Source organism: Nomascus leucogenys, chromosome 21 (genome assembly GCF_006542625.1).
Source record: "Nomascus leucogenys isolate Asia chromosome 21, Asia_NLE_v1, whole genome shotgun sequence".
Classification (NCBI taxonomy): domain Eukaryota; kingdom Metazoa; phylum Chordata; class Mammalia; order Primates; family Hylobatidae; genus Nomascus; species Nomascus leucogenys.
Genome location: NC_044401.1, coordinates 42341995 through 42356978, shown reverse-complemented (window position 1 = coordinate 42356978; position 14984 = coordinate 42341995). Strand labels below are relative to the sequence as shown.

The 14984-nt window shown below is 39.4% G+C and overlaps 1 protein-coding gene across 6 annotated transcripts in view; it reads left to right on the top strand.

Moving 5' to 3' along the window:
- The window catches only part of GOLGB1 (golgin B1), a 92900-nt gene that overhangs the window by 34221 nt on the left and 43695 nt on the right, over window positions 1–14984 (top strand). For all 6 annotated transcript variants that reach the window (XM_030801603.1, XM_030801602.1, XM_030801601.1 and 3 more), the window contains one exon: window positions 5–120. In XM_030801603.1, the coding sequence (XP_030657463.1) occupies window positions 5–120 (116 nt within the window). The remainder of the gene's footprint in view (window positions 1–4; window positions 121–14984) is intronic.

The following is a 14984-nucleotide window of genomic DNA, read 5'->3' as shown; positions in this document are numbered from 1 at the left end:
TTAGATCAACTCCAGCAAAAATCCAAAGAAATTAGCCAATTTCTAAATAGACTGCCCTTGCAACAACATGAAACAGCATCTCAGACTTCTTTCCCAGATGTTTATAATGAGGGCACACAGGTAATTAAATGTGAACTTCTTATGAATATTAACTATTTGTCTTTGCTGTATCTGTACTTCGGTGCTCTAATGAGGATTTATTGCAGAGAACTATATAAACCTTCTGTTTTTTCTGCCTGAAAAAATACTTTTTTGAGGACAATTCTATTTGAAAGGAATCATGAAAGTCATCAATGCAGTGTTTCAACAATAAAGAATGAGAAAATAATAGATAACAAATACCATGGTCTCAGAAGCCTTTCTGATTCTAAGGTCTTAACAATTTGTATCGGAGATGAATCATTACTTTTGCTTTTATAGTTAATTTTCCCAGTTTGGAAGTCTTTCTTTTTTGTTTTGGTAAACTAAGATGTGATCAGGTTTAGTGAACATGAGTCAGTCTAATCAAACTTAAAAGTCTACTATGGAAATCATATTGTTCCCATTAATTAATTAACAGTAAAAAAAATATATAATGGCCAAGTAGCTTCTTATTCGCCAGTATATTCTTTCTCCCATCTACAAAAATCTCTGTAGAGAGCTAGATTATAATCATCAAAGGCTGATTCAGGCTGATTGAGCCTGAATATCAGAATGGAGGTAGTTAGTTTGATGTTCTTAATTGACTAATGTCAAGTTGAGATAACTAGATTCAGTCATCTCCATTGTAAGATTATATCCTTCCAAACTCACAAACATATTGGTCAGCAGAGTCCTGTTGTTCCTGGGCTGTGCTGTCCACTGATGAAAATTTTTGCCTCTTGGTTTCTAGCATCTAGGCTTTCCAGTCTCTTGTGTTCTCCCATTCTCGACTTTTTCCTCCAATGTTTTGTTAAGACATTTTCCAACCATTCAAATAAGTTGAAAGAGTTTTGTAGCGAACATCTGTATACCCACCATCTGAATTCTATCATTAACATTTTACCACGTTTGCTTTATCAAATGTCTATTTATTCATCCCTCTGCCCATCCATCAGTTCATCTTAAATTTATAATACATTTCACTGTAAGTTGTAGACATCAGTACATTTCTCTCTAAATTTGTCAGCATTCATATCATTGACTATATTTTAATATTTATTTATAATTGTTCTTTTTCTTTTGAGGTAAGATTTACAAACCTTTAAATGCACAGATCTTAAGTATACCATTCCTTGAGTTTTGTCAAATGCATACACCTGTGTTACCCAAACCCCTATTCAAGATATATCACATTACCATCACCTCACACAGTATCCCTGTACCCCTTTACAGTCATCCTCACCCTTCCCCTCCAAAGACAACTACTGATTTTTCACCATAGATTAATTTTGCCTGTTTTACAACATCGTATACATTTAACCATACAATAGGTCCTCTTATGTGTAAAGCTTTTACTCAGCATATTTGGAGATTCATCCATATTGTGCATGTATTATAATTTAATCTTTAATATTGCTGAGAAGTATTTTATTTTATGAACATGCTGAATTTTCTTTTTGCATGATTGTACTGCATTTTCCTATCGATGGACACCTGGGCTTTTTCATGCTTTGGCTATTATGAATTAAACTGCTATGAGCATTCTCATACAAATAGTTATGTGGATGTATGTTTTCATTTATCTTCAGTAAATACTAGTTGAGGAATTGCTTTGCTGGGTCATAGAGTACCTATGTATTTAGCTTTATAAGGAACTGCCAGGTCTTTTCCCAAAGTGGTTGTACTATTTTTTTTTTTTTTCAAGACGGAGTCTTGCTCTGTCGCCCAGGCTGGAGTGCAGTGGTGCTATCTCGGCTCACTGCAACCTCGACCTCCCGGGTTCAGGCAATTCTCCTGCCTCAGCCTCCCAAGTAGCTGGGATTACAGGTACCCGCCACCATGCCTGGCTAATTTTTGTATTTTTAGTAGAGACAAAGTTTCACCATGTTGGCCAGGCAGATCTCAAACTCCTGACCTCGTGATCCGCCCACCTCGGCCTCCCAAAGTGCTGGGATTACAGGCATGAGCCACCGCACCTGGCTGTGGTTGTACTATTTTATACTCCCACCTAAAATATATGAGAGTTCCATTTGTTCCACATCTTCTCCAAGATTTGGTGGTGTCAGTTTTAAAACATTTTAGCCATTCTAATGTAGTGGTATTTCATTGTGGTTTAAATTTGCATTTCCCTGATGACAAATTATGTTGAACTTTTTTCTTGAGATTCTTAGCCATATATATACCTTCTATTGGTGAAGTGTCTGTTCACGTCATTTCCCCATTCTTAAAATTGAGTTCTTTGTCTTTTTATTATCAAGTAGGAATTCTTTATATATTCTGAATGTCAATCTATTATCATATATGTTTAGTGAATATTTTCTCCCATGCTGTGGCTTTGTGGCTTGCCTATTTATTTTCATTATGATGTCTTTTCATTAGCACACACTTAAATTTTGATGAACTTAATTATTTATCATTTTTTATTGTTTTTTTTCTGTGTCCTCTCTGTGAAACCTTTGCTTAGCCCCAGTTCATGAAGATGTTCTCTTATGCTTTCTTCCACAAGCTTTATGGTTTTAGTTTTCATTTGAAGTCTCTGAATCTCAAATGAATTTTTGTGTGGGTTGTAAGGTGAAGGTCAAGTTGTTTTGTTTTTTCCCATACGGATATTTCGTTGTTTCAGCACCATTTCTTAAGGAGACTTTACTTTCCTCATTGGATTCTTTTGGTACCTTCATTGCAAATCAAAGACTAATACATCTATTTCTGAATTTTCTGTTCTGTTATATTGATCTATTTGTCAGTCCCTATGCCAGTATCACAGTCTTCATTATTGTAGTTTGTTGTTAGTCTTGAAGTCAAGTATTAATAGTATAAGCCCTACAACTTTGTTCTTCTTTTCAAGATTGCTTTGACTATTCCAGGTCCTTTCCACAGAAATTATACAGTCAGCTTCTCAAATTCTACTTTTTAAAAAAAGACAGATGAGATTTTGAATTGGTATTGTGCGGAATCTATTGATCAGTTTAAGGAGAATTGACAACACTACTGAACTTTTAAATCTACGAATATAGTATATATCTCCATTTATTTAGATCTTTAATTTCTTTCAGCAGTGTTTTGTAGTTTTCATTGGAGAAATTATGCACATTATAACATTTATTCTGAAGTAGTTAATATTTTTGATACTATTATAGATGGAATTATTTTTGTTTCATTTTCCAATGTATGCTAATACATAAGTATACAACTGAATTTTATTAAGCTTATATTCTGTGACCTTGATAAACAAATTAATTTTATTGGTTTTAGTCTCTTTTTGTAGATTCTCTAGGATTTTCTATGTAAGCAATCATGTCATCTGAAAATAAAGACAAATTTTACTTCTTTCTAATTTTTATGCCTCCAGTACACTGTTTAATAGAAGTGGTGAGACTAGACCTTCTTGCATTGTTTCTAATCTAAGAGGAAAGTGTTCCATAATTTACCATTGGCTGTGATACTAGTTTTAGGTATTTAAGGAATTTCCTCTATCAGATCATCCTCAATCTTTTAGAGGAATTTTTCTCTTAGTTTTTTTGATATTTCTTAATTTTTTCTTAATTTTTAAAATAAACTTTCTCTTAATTTTTTTTATATTTCTAGGCTATGTGGTTCTTCTATAAGTAATAACAAATGTCTAGTTGTAGCAAACCTCCTAAAAATTTTTCTATTTATTTATTTTTTGAGATGGAGTTTCACTGTTGCCCATGCTGGAGTGCAGTGGTGTGATCTCAGCTCACTGCGACCTCCATTTCTCAGGTTCAAGCGATTCTCCTGCCTCAGCCTTCCAGGTAGTTGGGACTACAGGTGCCCACCAACACTCCCGGCTAATTTTTGTTAGTTTTAGTAGAGACAGGGTTTTGCCATGTTGGCCAGGCTGGTCTGAAACTCCTAACCATACCTCCTAACCATTGGTGATCTACCCGCCTTGGCCTCCCAAAGTGCTGACATTACAGGCGTGAGCCACTGCACCTGGCCCTTTCTTTTTTCTTTTTTTAAATTTTATTTATTTCTTTTTTTTGAGACAGAGTCACTCCATCACCCAGGCTGGAGTGTAGTGGTGCGATGACAGCTCGCTGCAGCCTCAACCTCCTGGGCTTCAGTGATCCTCCCACCTCAGCCTCCTAAGTAGTTGGGACTACAGGCACATGCCACCATGCCTGGCTATTTTTGTGTGTGTTTGTTTGTTTATTTATTTATTGGTGGAAATGGAATTTCATCATGTTGCCCAGGCTGGTATAGAACTTCTGGACTCAATCAATCCCCCTCCCTTGGCCTCCCAAAATGCTGGAATTATGGGCAAGAGCCACCACACCCAACCCCAATATATTTGTTGAAAAAAATCTGCATATAAGTGAACTCATGTAGTTCAAACCTATGTTCAAGAGTTAACTGTATTATCCTTTTTCTATATTACTGAATTTGATTTGTGAAGGATTTTTGTATTAATGTTTATGAAGGATATTAGTCTACAGTTTTCTTGTTTTATAATATCTTTATCAGGTTTTGGTATTAAGGGTATGGCAGCCTCATAATATGTTCCCTTTTCTATTTTCTGGGAGTGTTTCCTTTCTATTTTATGAGAGTTTGTATGTGATTGGTATTATTTCAGTTTTTGAAAATAATTTTTTAAATACTTTTTTTGAAAGAATTCACCAATGAAACCATTTGAGTCTGGAGTTTTAGGAAGGTTTTGATAATGAACTGAATTTCCTTTACAGATATAAGACTAATAATAAGATTTTTTTTTTTTTTTTCGCTCTGTGCCAGTTTTGGTTTGTTTGGGCTTTTTTTTTTTTTCCTGGGGTTTTGTCCATTTCATTGAAGATGTTCTATTTTTGTCATAATGTTGGTTATAATATTTACTTTTTATCCTTTTAATGCCTGTAAGTGCTGATCCCTGCTGTTGTTAATTTGTGCTTCATTTTCTTTATCAGTCGATCTAGAATTTATTCAGCTTTTTTCCCCCATCTTTTCAAAGAACCACTTTTGGTCTTGTTAATTTTCTCTGTTGCTGATTATTTTCATTTTCATTGATTTCTACTCTTTAGTATTTCTTTCTACTTACTTGGATTTACTTTGCTCTTCTTTTTATAGCTTCTTAAGGTGAAACTTTATGTCAAAGATTTCAGGTCTTATTTTCTCATATGAACATTTAAAGTTAACACAGTTCCCTCTAAGCATAGCTTGTTACGTTGTGGTTTTCAGTTTTTGAAGATTTTTGTAAGTTTCTCTGTGATTTTTTCATTGACCATGGATTGTTTAGAAGTGTGTTCTAAATAAACACATTGTTGTAGAATATCCAGATATTTGGTTTTATTTCTAGATATCTTATTGATTTCTAATATAATTTCATTATGATCGGAGAATATGTTTTATATGACTTCAATCCTTTGAAATTTATTGAGACCTATTTTATGACACAGCATATGGTGTCTTGGTGAACATAACTTGTACACTTGTAAATAGTGTGTATTCTGTAGTTATTGGATGTAATGTTCTATAAATAGCACTTAGATCATAGTATTGTTCAGGTTATCTTTGTCTTTGACTTTTGTCTGGTTATTGAAACATTTGCTAAGAGGGGGTTGAAATCTCCCAACTATGACTGTGGAATTGTCTGTTTCTTTTAGTGTAGTCATTTTTTGCCTCTTAGTAATTGGAATCTCTGTTATTAGTACATACACATTTATTTTTCAGATAAAATGTTCCTTTTTTCACTTACAAAATGTTTCTCTGTCTCTAGTAATAATTCTTTGTTTACATTTCTCTGTATCTGGCATTAATAAAATAATTCAGTCTTATGTTTATTGCTCGAATGGTGTATTCTTTTCTATCCTTTTACTTTTAACTTAGGTCTTTCTTTAAAGTGAGTGTCTTGAAGGCAACATATAGTTGGGTTATACTTTTTTATTTCTTCTCTTCTTTGTGATTGGAGTGCCTAGTCCTTTTAATGTAATTATTGATGTGATTGGATTTAGGTCTACCATTTTGCTTTCTGTTTTTTCTCCTCTGTTTTCTCTTCTTCTTTTTTCCTGCCTTCTATTCAATAATTAGAAGTTTCTTGAATTTAATTTTCATTTATTGATTGACAACTTTTTCTTTTAAACAGCTCTATTAAAGGTATACTTGACATACAGTAATGTGTACACATTTAAAGTATACAGTTTAAAGAGGGTTTTGTTTGTTTGTTCATTTGTTTTTTGAAACAGGGTCTTGTTCTCTCACCCAGGCTGGAGCACAGTCACATGATCACAGGTCACTGTAGCCTTAACTTCCTGGGCTCAAGCAATCCTCTCACCTCAGCCTCCTGAATAGCTGGGACCACAGGCATGTGCCATCATGCCTGGCCAATTTTTTTTTTTGTAGAGACAAGGTCTCACTATGTTGCCCAGGCTGGCCTCAAACTAACTCCTGGGCTCAAGTGATCCTCCTGCCTTTGTCTCCCAAAGTGCTGGGATTACAGGTATAAGCCACAGCACCCAGAACAATTTGATAACATATAAAACCATCACTACCGTCAAGAAAATGAACATATTCATTATCTCTAGAAGTTTTCTCATGTCCTCTTTTAATCTTTTCCCTCACATCTTTCCCTGCCTAGACAACCACTGATCTGCTTTCTGTCATTATAGATTTTTAAAAAGTTTATATAAGTTGTATATGCACTTTTGTTGGCTTATTTTACTCAGCATACTTATTTGAGATTCATCCTAATGTTTGTTTAGTAATAATTCATTCCATTGTATTGTTGAGTATGTTGTAAACAGCACAATTTGTGTAACCATTGACTCATTGATGGATAATTTGGGTTGTGGACAGTTTTTGGCTAATACATATAAAGCATTTATGTTTATGTTTTAAGGAGATTAAAATAAGAAAATAAATCTTAACTACCATTGCAGTTACCATTTCTGATACTTTTCATTCTTTGGCGGTAGATCAGAGATTGCCAATCCTTTTATATATAGTAAATATTTTAGGCTTTGTGGGTCATACAGTCTTTGTTGCAGGTACTCAACTCTGCCATTGTAGAGCGAGAACAGACATAGAGCCAAGGTAAACAAATGGTTGTGGTTATGTTCCAATAAAACTTTATTTATGTAGGCCTCCAAAGTTTGCCAAACCCTGGCTTCATATTTCCATCTGGTATCATTTTTCTTCTATCGGAAGGACTTTTTTTTTTTTTTTTTTTTTTTTTTAATAGAGACAGGTTCTCATTTTGTCACCCAGGCTAGAGTGCAGTGGCATGATCATGGATCACTGCAGCCTCATCCTCCTGGGCTCAAGTGATTCTTCCACATTTGCCTCCAAAATAGCTGCGACTACAGGCATGCACCATGATACCCAGCTAATTTTTTTTTTTTGCTTTTAGTAGAGATGAGGTCTTGCTAAGTTACCTAGGCTGGCTGGTTTTAACCTCCTGAGCTCAAATGATCCTCCTGCCTTGGCCTCCCAAAGTGCTGGGATTACAGGTGTGAGCTACTGCACCTGGCTCTGAAGGACTTCTTTTAATTTTTGTGTCTGTGTGCACATGGATGTGTGTGCAAGTCTGCTGGTCATGGGGTTTTTTGTTTGTTTGTTTTTGTTTTTGTTTTTTAGAGATGGAGTCTTGCTTTGTCACCAGGCTAGAGTGCAGTGGTGCTATCTCGGCTCACTGCAATCTCCGCCTCCCAGGTTCAAGTGATTCTCCTGCCTCAGCCTCCCGAGTAGCTGGGACTACAGGCACCCACCACCACACCTGGCTATTTTTTTGTTTGTTTTGTTTTTGTATTTTTGGTAGAGACGGGCTTTCACCATGTTGGCCAGGATGGTCTCAATCTCTTGACCTCATAATCTACCCGCCTCAGCCTCCCAAAGTGCTGGGATTACAGGTGTGAGTCACTGTGCCCTGCCAGTCATGGGTTCTAATAACACTTTATGTCTGAAGACATCTTTATCTCACCATTGTTGTTGAAAGTTTATTTTTTGCTGACTAGAATTCTACATGGAAAGTTTTTTTTTTCTTTCATTTCTCTACGTGTATTACTCTACTGTCTTCTTTCTTGCATTTTGGTTTTTTTGTTGGTTTTTTTTTTTTTTTTTTTTTTGAGACAGAGTCTCACTGTGTCTTCCAGGCTGGAGTGCAGTGGCGCAATCTCAACTCACTGTAACCTCCACTTCCCGGGTTCAAGTGATTCTCCTACCTCAGCCTCCCGTGTAGCTTGGATTACAGGCACCCACCACCACGCCTGGCTAATTTTGTATTTTTAGTAGAGATGGGGTTTTGCCATGTTGGCCAGGCTAGTCTCGAACTCTGGTCTCAAGCAATCCACCCCACTCAGTCTCCCAAAGTGCCGGAATTACAGGCATGAGCCACTGCACCTGGCCCTTGCATTTTGTTTTTAATAAGAAATCTGCTGTCATGCTTCTTTCTCTTTTTTCCTGCCTGCTTTTAGGATTTTACCACTGTTTTTGAGCACTCGAATTATGATGTACTTTGACATAGCATGTTTCTTGTGATTGGGGTTCATCGAGCTTTTTCAATCTCTGTGTTTATAGTTTTGGAAGATTTTCTGCCGTGAATTAGTCAAATATGTATATTTTTCTGACTCCTTACTCTTCTTTGGGAATTCTAATTACATGTATATTAGATTACTTGAAGTTGTTCCAAAACTCATTAATAGGCTTTTAATTTTTTTTTTTTTTTTTGAAATGGAGTCTTGCTCTGTTGCCCAGGCGGGAGTGCAGTGATGCAATCTTAGCTCACTGCAACCTCCGCCTCCCAGGTTCAAGTGATTCTCCTTTGTTTCTATCTTTGTTTTGTTAACATATTTTGGAGCTTTTTTTATGGGACTTAGTTAAATTCTTTGAAAAAAACCTGGTCCTTTCAGATCTTGCTGCTTTGATTTGTTAGGACGGTTCGAATCAGTGCTCAGTCATTCCATACTCCTGAGGCAAGACCTTGCTGAGTATTCTACTCAATGCCCTGGGAAGTGTTTTATCACATTTGGCTATGTAACTGACACTTCCAGGTTTTGTGTGAGCACCAAGTGCTATTCTTTAATCTCTTCAGATAGGTAGGGGTAGTTCAGGTAGCCTTGGATGCTTTCCTCACATTCATGTGCTGCTCTGTACTTCACTGAACACTTGTTCAGTCCCTTTGCAGATCTGCAGAGTTTTCTCTTTATGTGACTTTTTCCCATCTGGTATTCTATTCTGTGAACTGCAGCCATCTTGCTCTTTCTTGACTGTCAGCGCTGTCTCATGAACTTAGGGAGTCTACCAGGCTCAGCCTATGTTCCCCCTTCTTGGACCATAGCCTGAAAACTCTCTTAAGGCATGAAGCTTCGTCAGTTTTAGGGATCACTTTATTTGTTTTCTGCCTCTCTCAGAGATAATTATCCTTTGTTGCTTGATATCCAGTATTCTGAAAATGATTATTTTATTATTTTGTCTGGTTTTGGTTGTTATTGTTTCAGGTAGGAGGTTAAATCTGTTCCATGTTACTCAGTCTTTACCAGAAGCAAAAGTCCTCTATTGGGTATTGAGCTATATCTTTTTACAAAAATTTTTTAAGTCGTTGCTCTAGGAAGTACAACATATATCCATAACTTTTCAGTCTTCTTGAGTTAATACTGTACTACTTCACTTAAAAGGTAGAATCTTCATAATCATATACCCTCACCCTATTCCTCATGCCACAGTTGTTGTATGTATTATGTTAACAAAAGTGATAAGCCTCAGCACACAATTTTAATATTTGTGCTTAAAATGGTTATATATATTTGAAAGACATTAAGAGGAAAATATTGACCTTAACATTTATCCACGCCTTCCTTCCTTTTTTTTTCTTTCTTTCTCTTTCTTTCTTTCTTTTTCTTTTCTTTTCTTTCTTTTCCTTCCTTCCTTCCTTCCTTCCTTCCTTCCTTCCTTCCTTCCTTCCTTCCTTCCTTCCTTCCTTCTCTTTCTTTCCTTTCTTCCTTTCCTTTCCTTTCCTTTCTTTCTTTTCTTTCTTTCTTTCTTTTCTTCCTCTGTGGCCTGGGCTGGAATCGAGTCGGCTCGCTGCAGACTCCCTGCCTCCGGCTCCCGTGATTCTCCTGCCTCGGCCTGCGGGCTGCCTGGGATTGCCAGCGCGCGCCACCACCGCTGCCTGCTCTCCTTTGGCTGGAGGCGCGGTTTCGCCATGTTGGCCAGGCTGGTCTCCAGCTTCTGACCCCGAGTGCTATTCCCGCCTCGGCCTCCCGAGGTGCTGGGACTACAGACGGAGTCTCGCTCACTCGGTGCTCGGTGTTGCCCGGGCTGGAGTGCGGTGGCGTGGTCTTGGCTCGCTGCAGCCTCTGCCTCCCAGCCACCTGCCTTGGCCTCCCAGGGTGCTGGGATTGCAGCCTCTGCCCGGCCGCCGCCCTGTCTGGGAGGTGGGGAGCGTCTCTGCCCGGCCGCCCATCATCTGGGATGTGAGGAGCGCCTCTGCCCGGCCGCCCCGTCTGGGAGGTGAGGAGCGAGGAGCTCCTCTGCCCAGCTGCCACCCCGTCTAGGAAGTGAGGAGCGTCTCTGCCTGGCCGCCCATCGTCTGGGATGTGAGGAGCGCCTCTGCCCGGCCGCCACCCCGTCTGGGAAGTGAGGAGCACCTCTGCCCGACTGCCCCGTCTGGGAAGTGAGGAGCGCCTCTGCCCGGCCGCCCTGTCTGGGAAGAAGTGAGGAGCGCCTCTGCCCCGCCGCCCCGTCTGGGAAGAAGTGAGGAGCGCCTCTACCCGGCCGCCCCGTCTGGGATGTGAGGAGCGCCTCTGCCCAGCCGCCCCGTCTGGGATGTGAGGAGCGCCTCTGCCTGGCCGCCCCGTCTGGGAAGAAGTGAGGAGCGCCTCTGCCCGGCCGCCCCATCTGGGAAGTGAGGAGCGCCTCTGCCCGGCCACCCATCGTCTGGGATGTTAGGAGCGCCTCTGCCCGGCCGCCCATCATCTGGGAAGTGAGGAGTGCCTCTCTCCGGCCGCCCCGACTGGGAAGAAGTGAGGAGCGCCTCTGCCCGGCCGTCCCGTCTGGGAAGTGAGGAGCACCTCTGCCCGGCCACCCCGTCTGGGAAGTGAGGACCGCCTCTGCCCGGCCGCCCCGTCTGGGAAGTGAGGAGCACCTCTGCCCGGCCGCCCCGTCTGGGATGTGAGGAGCGCCTCTGCCCGGCCGCCCCGTCTGGGAAGTGAGGAGCGCCTCTGCCCGGCCGCCCATCGTCTGGGATGTGAGGAGCGCCTCTGCCCAGCCTCCCCTTCCGGGAAGTGAAGAGCCCCTCTGCCCGGCCACCACCCCGTCTAGGAAGTGAGGAGTGTCTCTGCCCGGCCACCCCGTCTGGGAAGTGAGGAGCGCCTCTGCCTGGCCGCCCCATCTGGGATGTGGGGAGTGCCTCTGCCTGGCTGCCCCATCTGGGAGGTCTACCACAGAAGCCAGAAGCAATGTGGGGGCTGGACATGGTGGCTCACGCCTGTAGTCCCAGCACTCTGGGAGGCCGAGGCGGGTTGATCATTTGGGGCTAGGAGTTCGAGACCAGCCTGGCCAACATGGCGAAACATATGAAAAATACAACAGACAAACCAACCAACCAACCCAGAGACAACAAAACAGGTCTACCCTGGAGTCATACTCTAATTTTTTCTATTTTCCTCCCTTTCTGATCCTTTATCCCACTTTCTTTTTCTTCCTCTTCCTTCTCCTTCTTCTTCGTCAAATAGAGGATTGAGTTATTGTCATTGATGCATACAAAGTCCCTCTCTCATTTATTTTCTTTAATTCCCACGCCCCATTTCTATTCCCCGTCTTCCCATGTGCAATCTTCCTAATATGTTTGATATGCGTCTTTTTGTTTGTATGTATTTTTAGAAAATGTTTATTGTTTTGTGTGCAAAAAAAATTAATAAAAATAAAATAAAATAAAAAATAAAAAAAATTAAGGCCGGGCGCGGTGGCTCACGCTTGTAATCCCAGCACTTTGGGAGGCCGAGGCGGGCGGATCACGAGGTCAGGAGATCGAGACCACGGTGAAACCCCGTCTCTACTAAAAATACAAAAATATTAGCCGGGCGTGGTGGCGGGCGCCTGTAGTCCCAGCTACTCGGAGAGGCTGAGGCAGGAGAATGGCGTGAACCCGGGAGGCGGAGCTTGCAGTGAGCCGAGATTGCACCACTGCACTCCAGCCTAGGTGACAGAGCAAGACTCCGTCTCAAAAAAAAAAAAAAAAAAAAAAAAAAAAAAAAAAAAAAAAAAAAAAAAATTAAAAAAATTAAAAAAACATTTATCCACATATTTACTATTTGTAATGCCCTTTCCTCTCTGATGATCAGATATCTATTTGATACCATTTTCTTCAGCCTCTACAACAACCCATAATATTATAGTATAGGTCTGTCTGTGAAAAAATTTTCTTAGTTTTTTTCTTATCTAAAAATGTCTTCATTTTATTTTACTTTTATTCTTGAATGATATTTGCTACTGGATATTATAATTCTGGATTGACAATTTTTCTTTCTGAACTTTTTTTTTTTTTTGAGATGGAGTTTCACTCTTGTCACCCAGGCTGGGGTGCAATAGCACGATCTCAGCTCACCGCAACCTGTGCCTCCTGAGTTCAAGCAATTCTCCTGCCTCAGCCTCCTGAGTAGCTGGGATTACAGGCATGAGTCACCATGCCTGGCTAATTTTGTATTTTAGTAGAGATGGAGTTTCTCTGTGTTGGTCAAGCTGGTCTTGAACTCCCAACCTCAGGTGATCCACCTGCCTCGCCCTTCCAAACTGCTGGGATTATAGGCGTGACCCACTATGTCCAGCCTTTCTTTCAGTACTTTAAAGAAGGTGTTTCCCTCTTCTGGCCTATATTTTTTTTTTTTTTTTTTTTTTTTTTTTGAGACGGAGTCTCGCTCTGTCGCCCAGGCTGGAGTGCAGTGGCGCGATCTCGGCTCACTGCAAGCTCCGCCTCCCGGGTTCACGCCATTCTCCTGCCTCAGCCTCTCCGAGTAGCTGGGACTACAGGCGCCCGCCACTACGCCCGGCTAATTTTTTGTATTTTTAGTAGAGACGGGGTTTCACCGTGGTCTCGATCTCCTGACCTCGTGATCCGCCCGCCTCGGCCTCCCAAAGTGCTGGGATTACAAGCGTGAGCCACCGCGCCCGGCCCTGGCCTATATTTTTTCCCTAACAATTGGTCAGTAGTCATTCGAATTATTGTTCCTTTATATGTAAAGTATCATTTTTCCATGGAGATTTTAAGACTTTGCTTTTATCCTTGTCTATGATGTACTTAGTTATAGTTTTCTTTGTCATTTTCTTGCTTGCTTTTGTTGAGTTTCTTACATATATAACGTTATGTTTGAGAAATTTTTGGCCATTTCTTAAAATATTTTTTTCTTCCCATTCTGTCCCTTGTCTCTTCGGGTACTCCAATTACACGTATATTGAACCTTTTAATATTTTCCCACATGTCCCTGAGGTTGTTGTATTCATTTTTTTTTTCAATTTTTTTTATTCTTCGGTCTTCAGATTGAATAATTTCAGTTGATTTATCATCTTCAATTCACCAAGACTTTCTTCTGTCGTCTATACTCTACTGTTAAGCCTATCACATTGAAATTTTCATTTCAGATATTATGTTTATTAGTTCTAGAATTTCAAACTGGTTCATTATTATTTTTTTTTGTTCCTACTAAGATTTCTTTTCTTCTCATTCATTATGAGCATATTCATTTATATCCTAAGCATAGATATAATAGCTTCTTTATTAAAATTCTTGTTTGCTACTTACAAAATCTGCATCATTTTATGGCTAGAATCTGTTGATTACATTTTTTTTTTCCTTGAGAATGGGTCACACTTTCCTATTTCTTCATGTGTAAATGGTTTTGTTTTGAATTCTGGATGTTGTGTTTTGTTCTCAAGATTCTATTTTATTATTTCTAAAATTTCAATTACTTTTTATCAGACAGTAAGTTGGACTCAAACCCCAAACTCTGGCCTATGATAGAGAGGCATCAAAACTCAGTTCAGTTATTTTTGCCTTAGCTGGGCTGCTTTAAGTCAGTCCAACAAATACATTGTGCCATTGTTCAGCCAGAAATTTCAGCTAAGTTTATACACAGAATTCAGGGCTCCTCCTTCCTAACTCTTTTTCTTCTCTCCAATCTCCCTCCTCACATCCTGGCATCTATGTTTGTCCCAAACTCTTCTCATTCTTCAAGCCAGAAATATCTGTGGCTATTCTATTGGAATTTTACTTGCCCTGTATACTGCAAACTGGGAACTTCCCTTAAGATAAAAGCCATAAAAACCCTAAATTCATACCTTGCTATTTATTTTAAACATCGAATGAAGATTTTGGGGTCAAGTATGCTGTAAAGACCCTCATGGCTTAAAAATTCTACAATTGAATGAAAATTTTATAGAATAATATCCATGGAGAATAAAAAATATATATAAAGACATAAAACTAAAGATGTGGCATAATTAGATATATGCCTATCCTTAGGAAAACCAAAAATTCTGGATGTATAAATTAAGCCAAGGGAATTTTTATTATACTTGGAAAACAAAAAAAATTTTATAAATCTTCTTCCTTTCTTAAGAGGTACATATTCCTTTGCCTCTATTCCTCTTTGTGAAACCTCTCTTCATGTTCATTCTCCTTCAGGGGAGAGACCATGTTACTTGGTGGCATTAATCTAATCTTTTAATACTATTTTTTTGTGAACCTGAAAATGTTCTTTCTTATGCTATAGACTTGGGATTTCTATCTTTGTAATCCAGGCTTCAATCTTAAATTTAAAAGCCAATGAACTTGATATTTGTGTGAAATACTTTCTTTTTCTAAATCTTTAAATAAAACACTTTTCTTCAAAGATTGCCTAGGCAGATAAGTAGATGTTATTTTT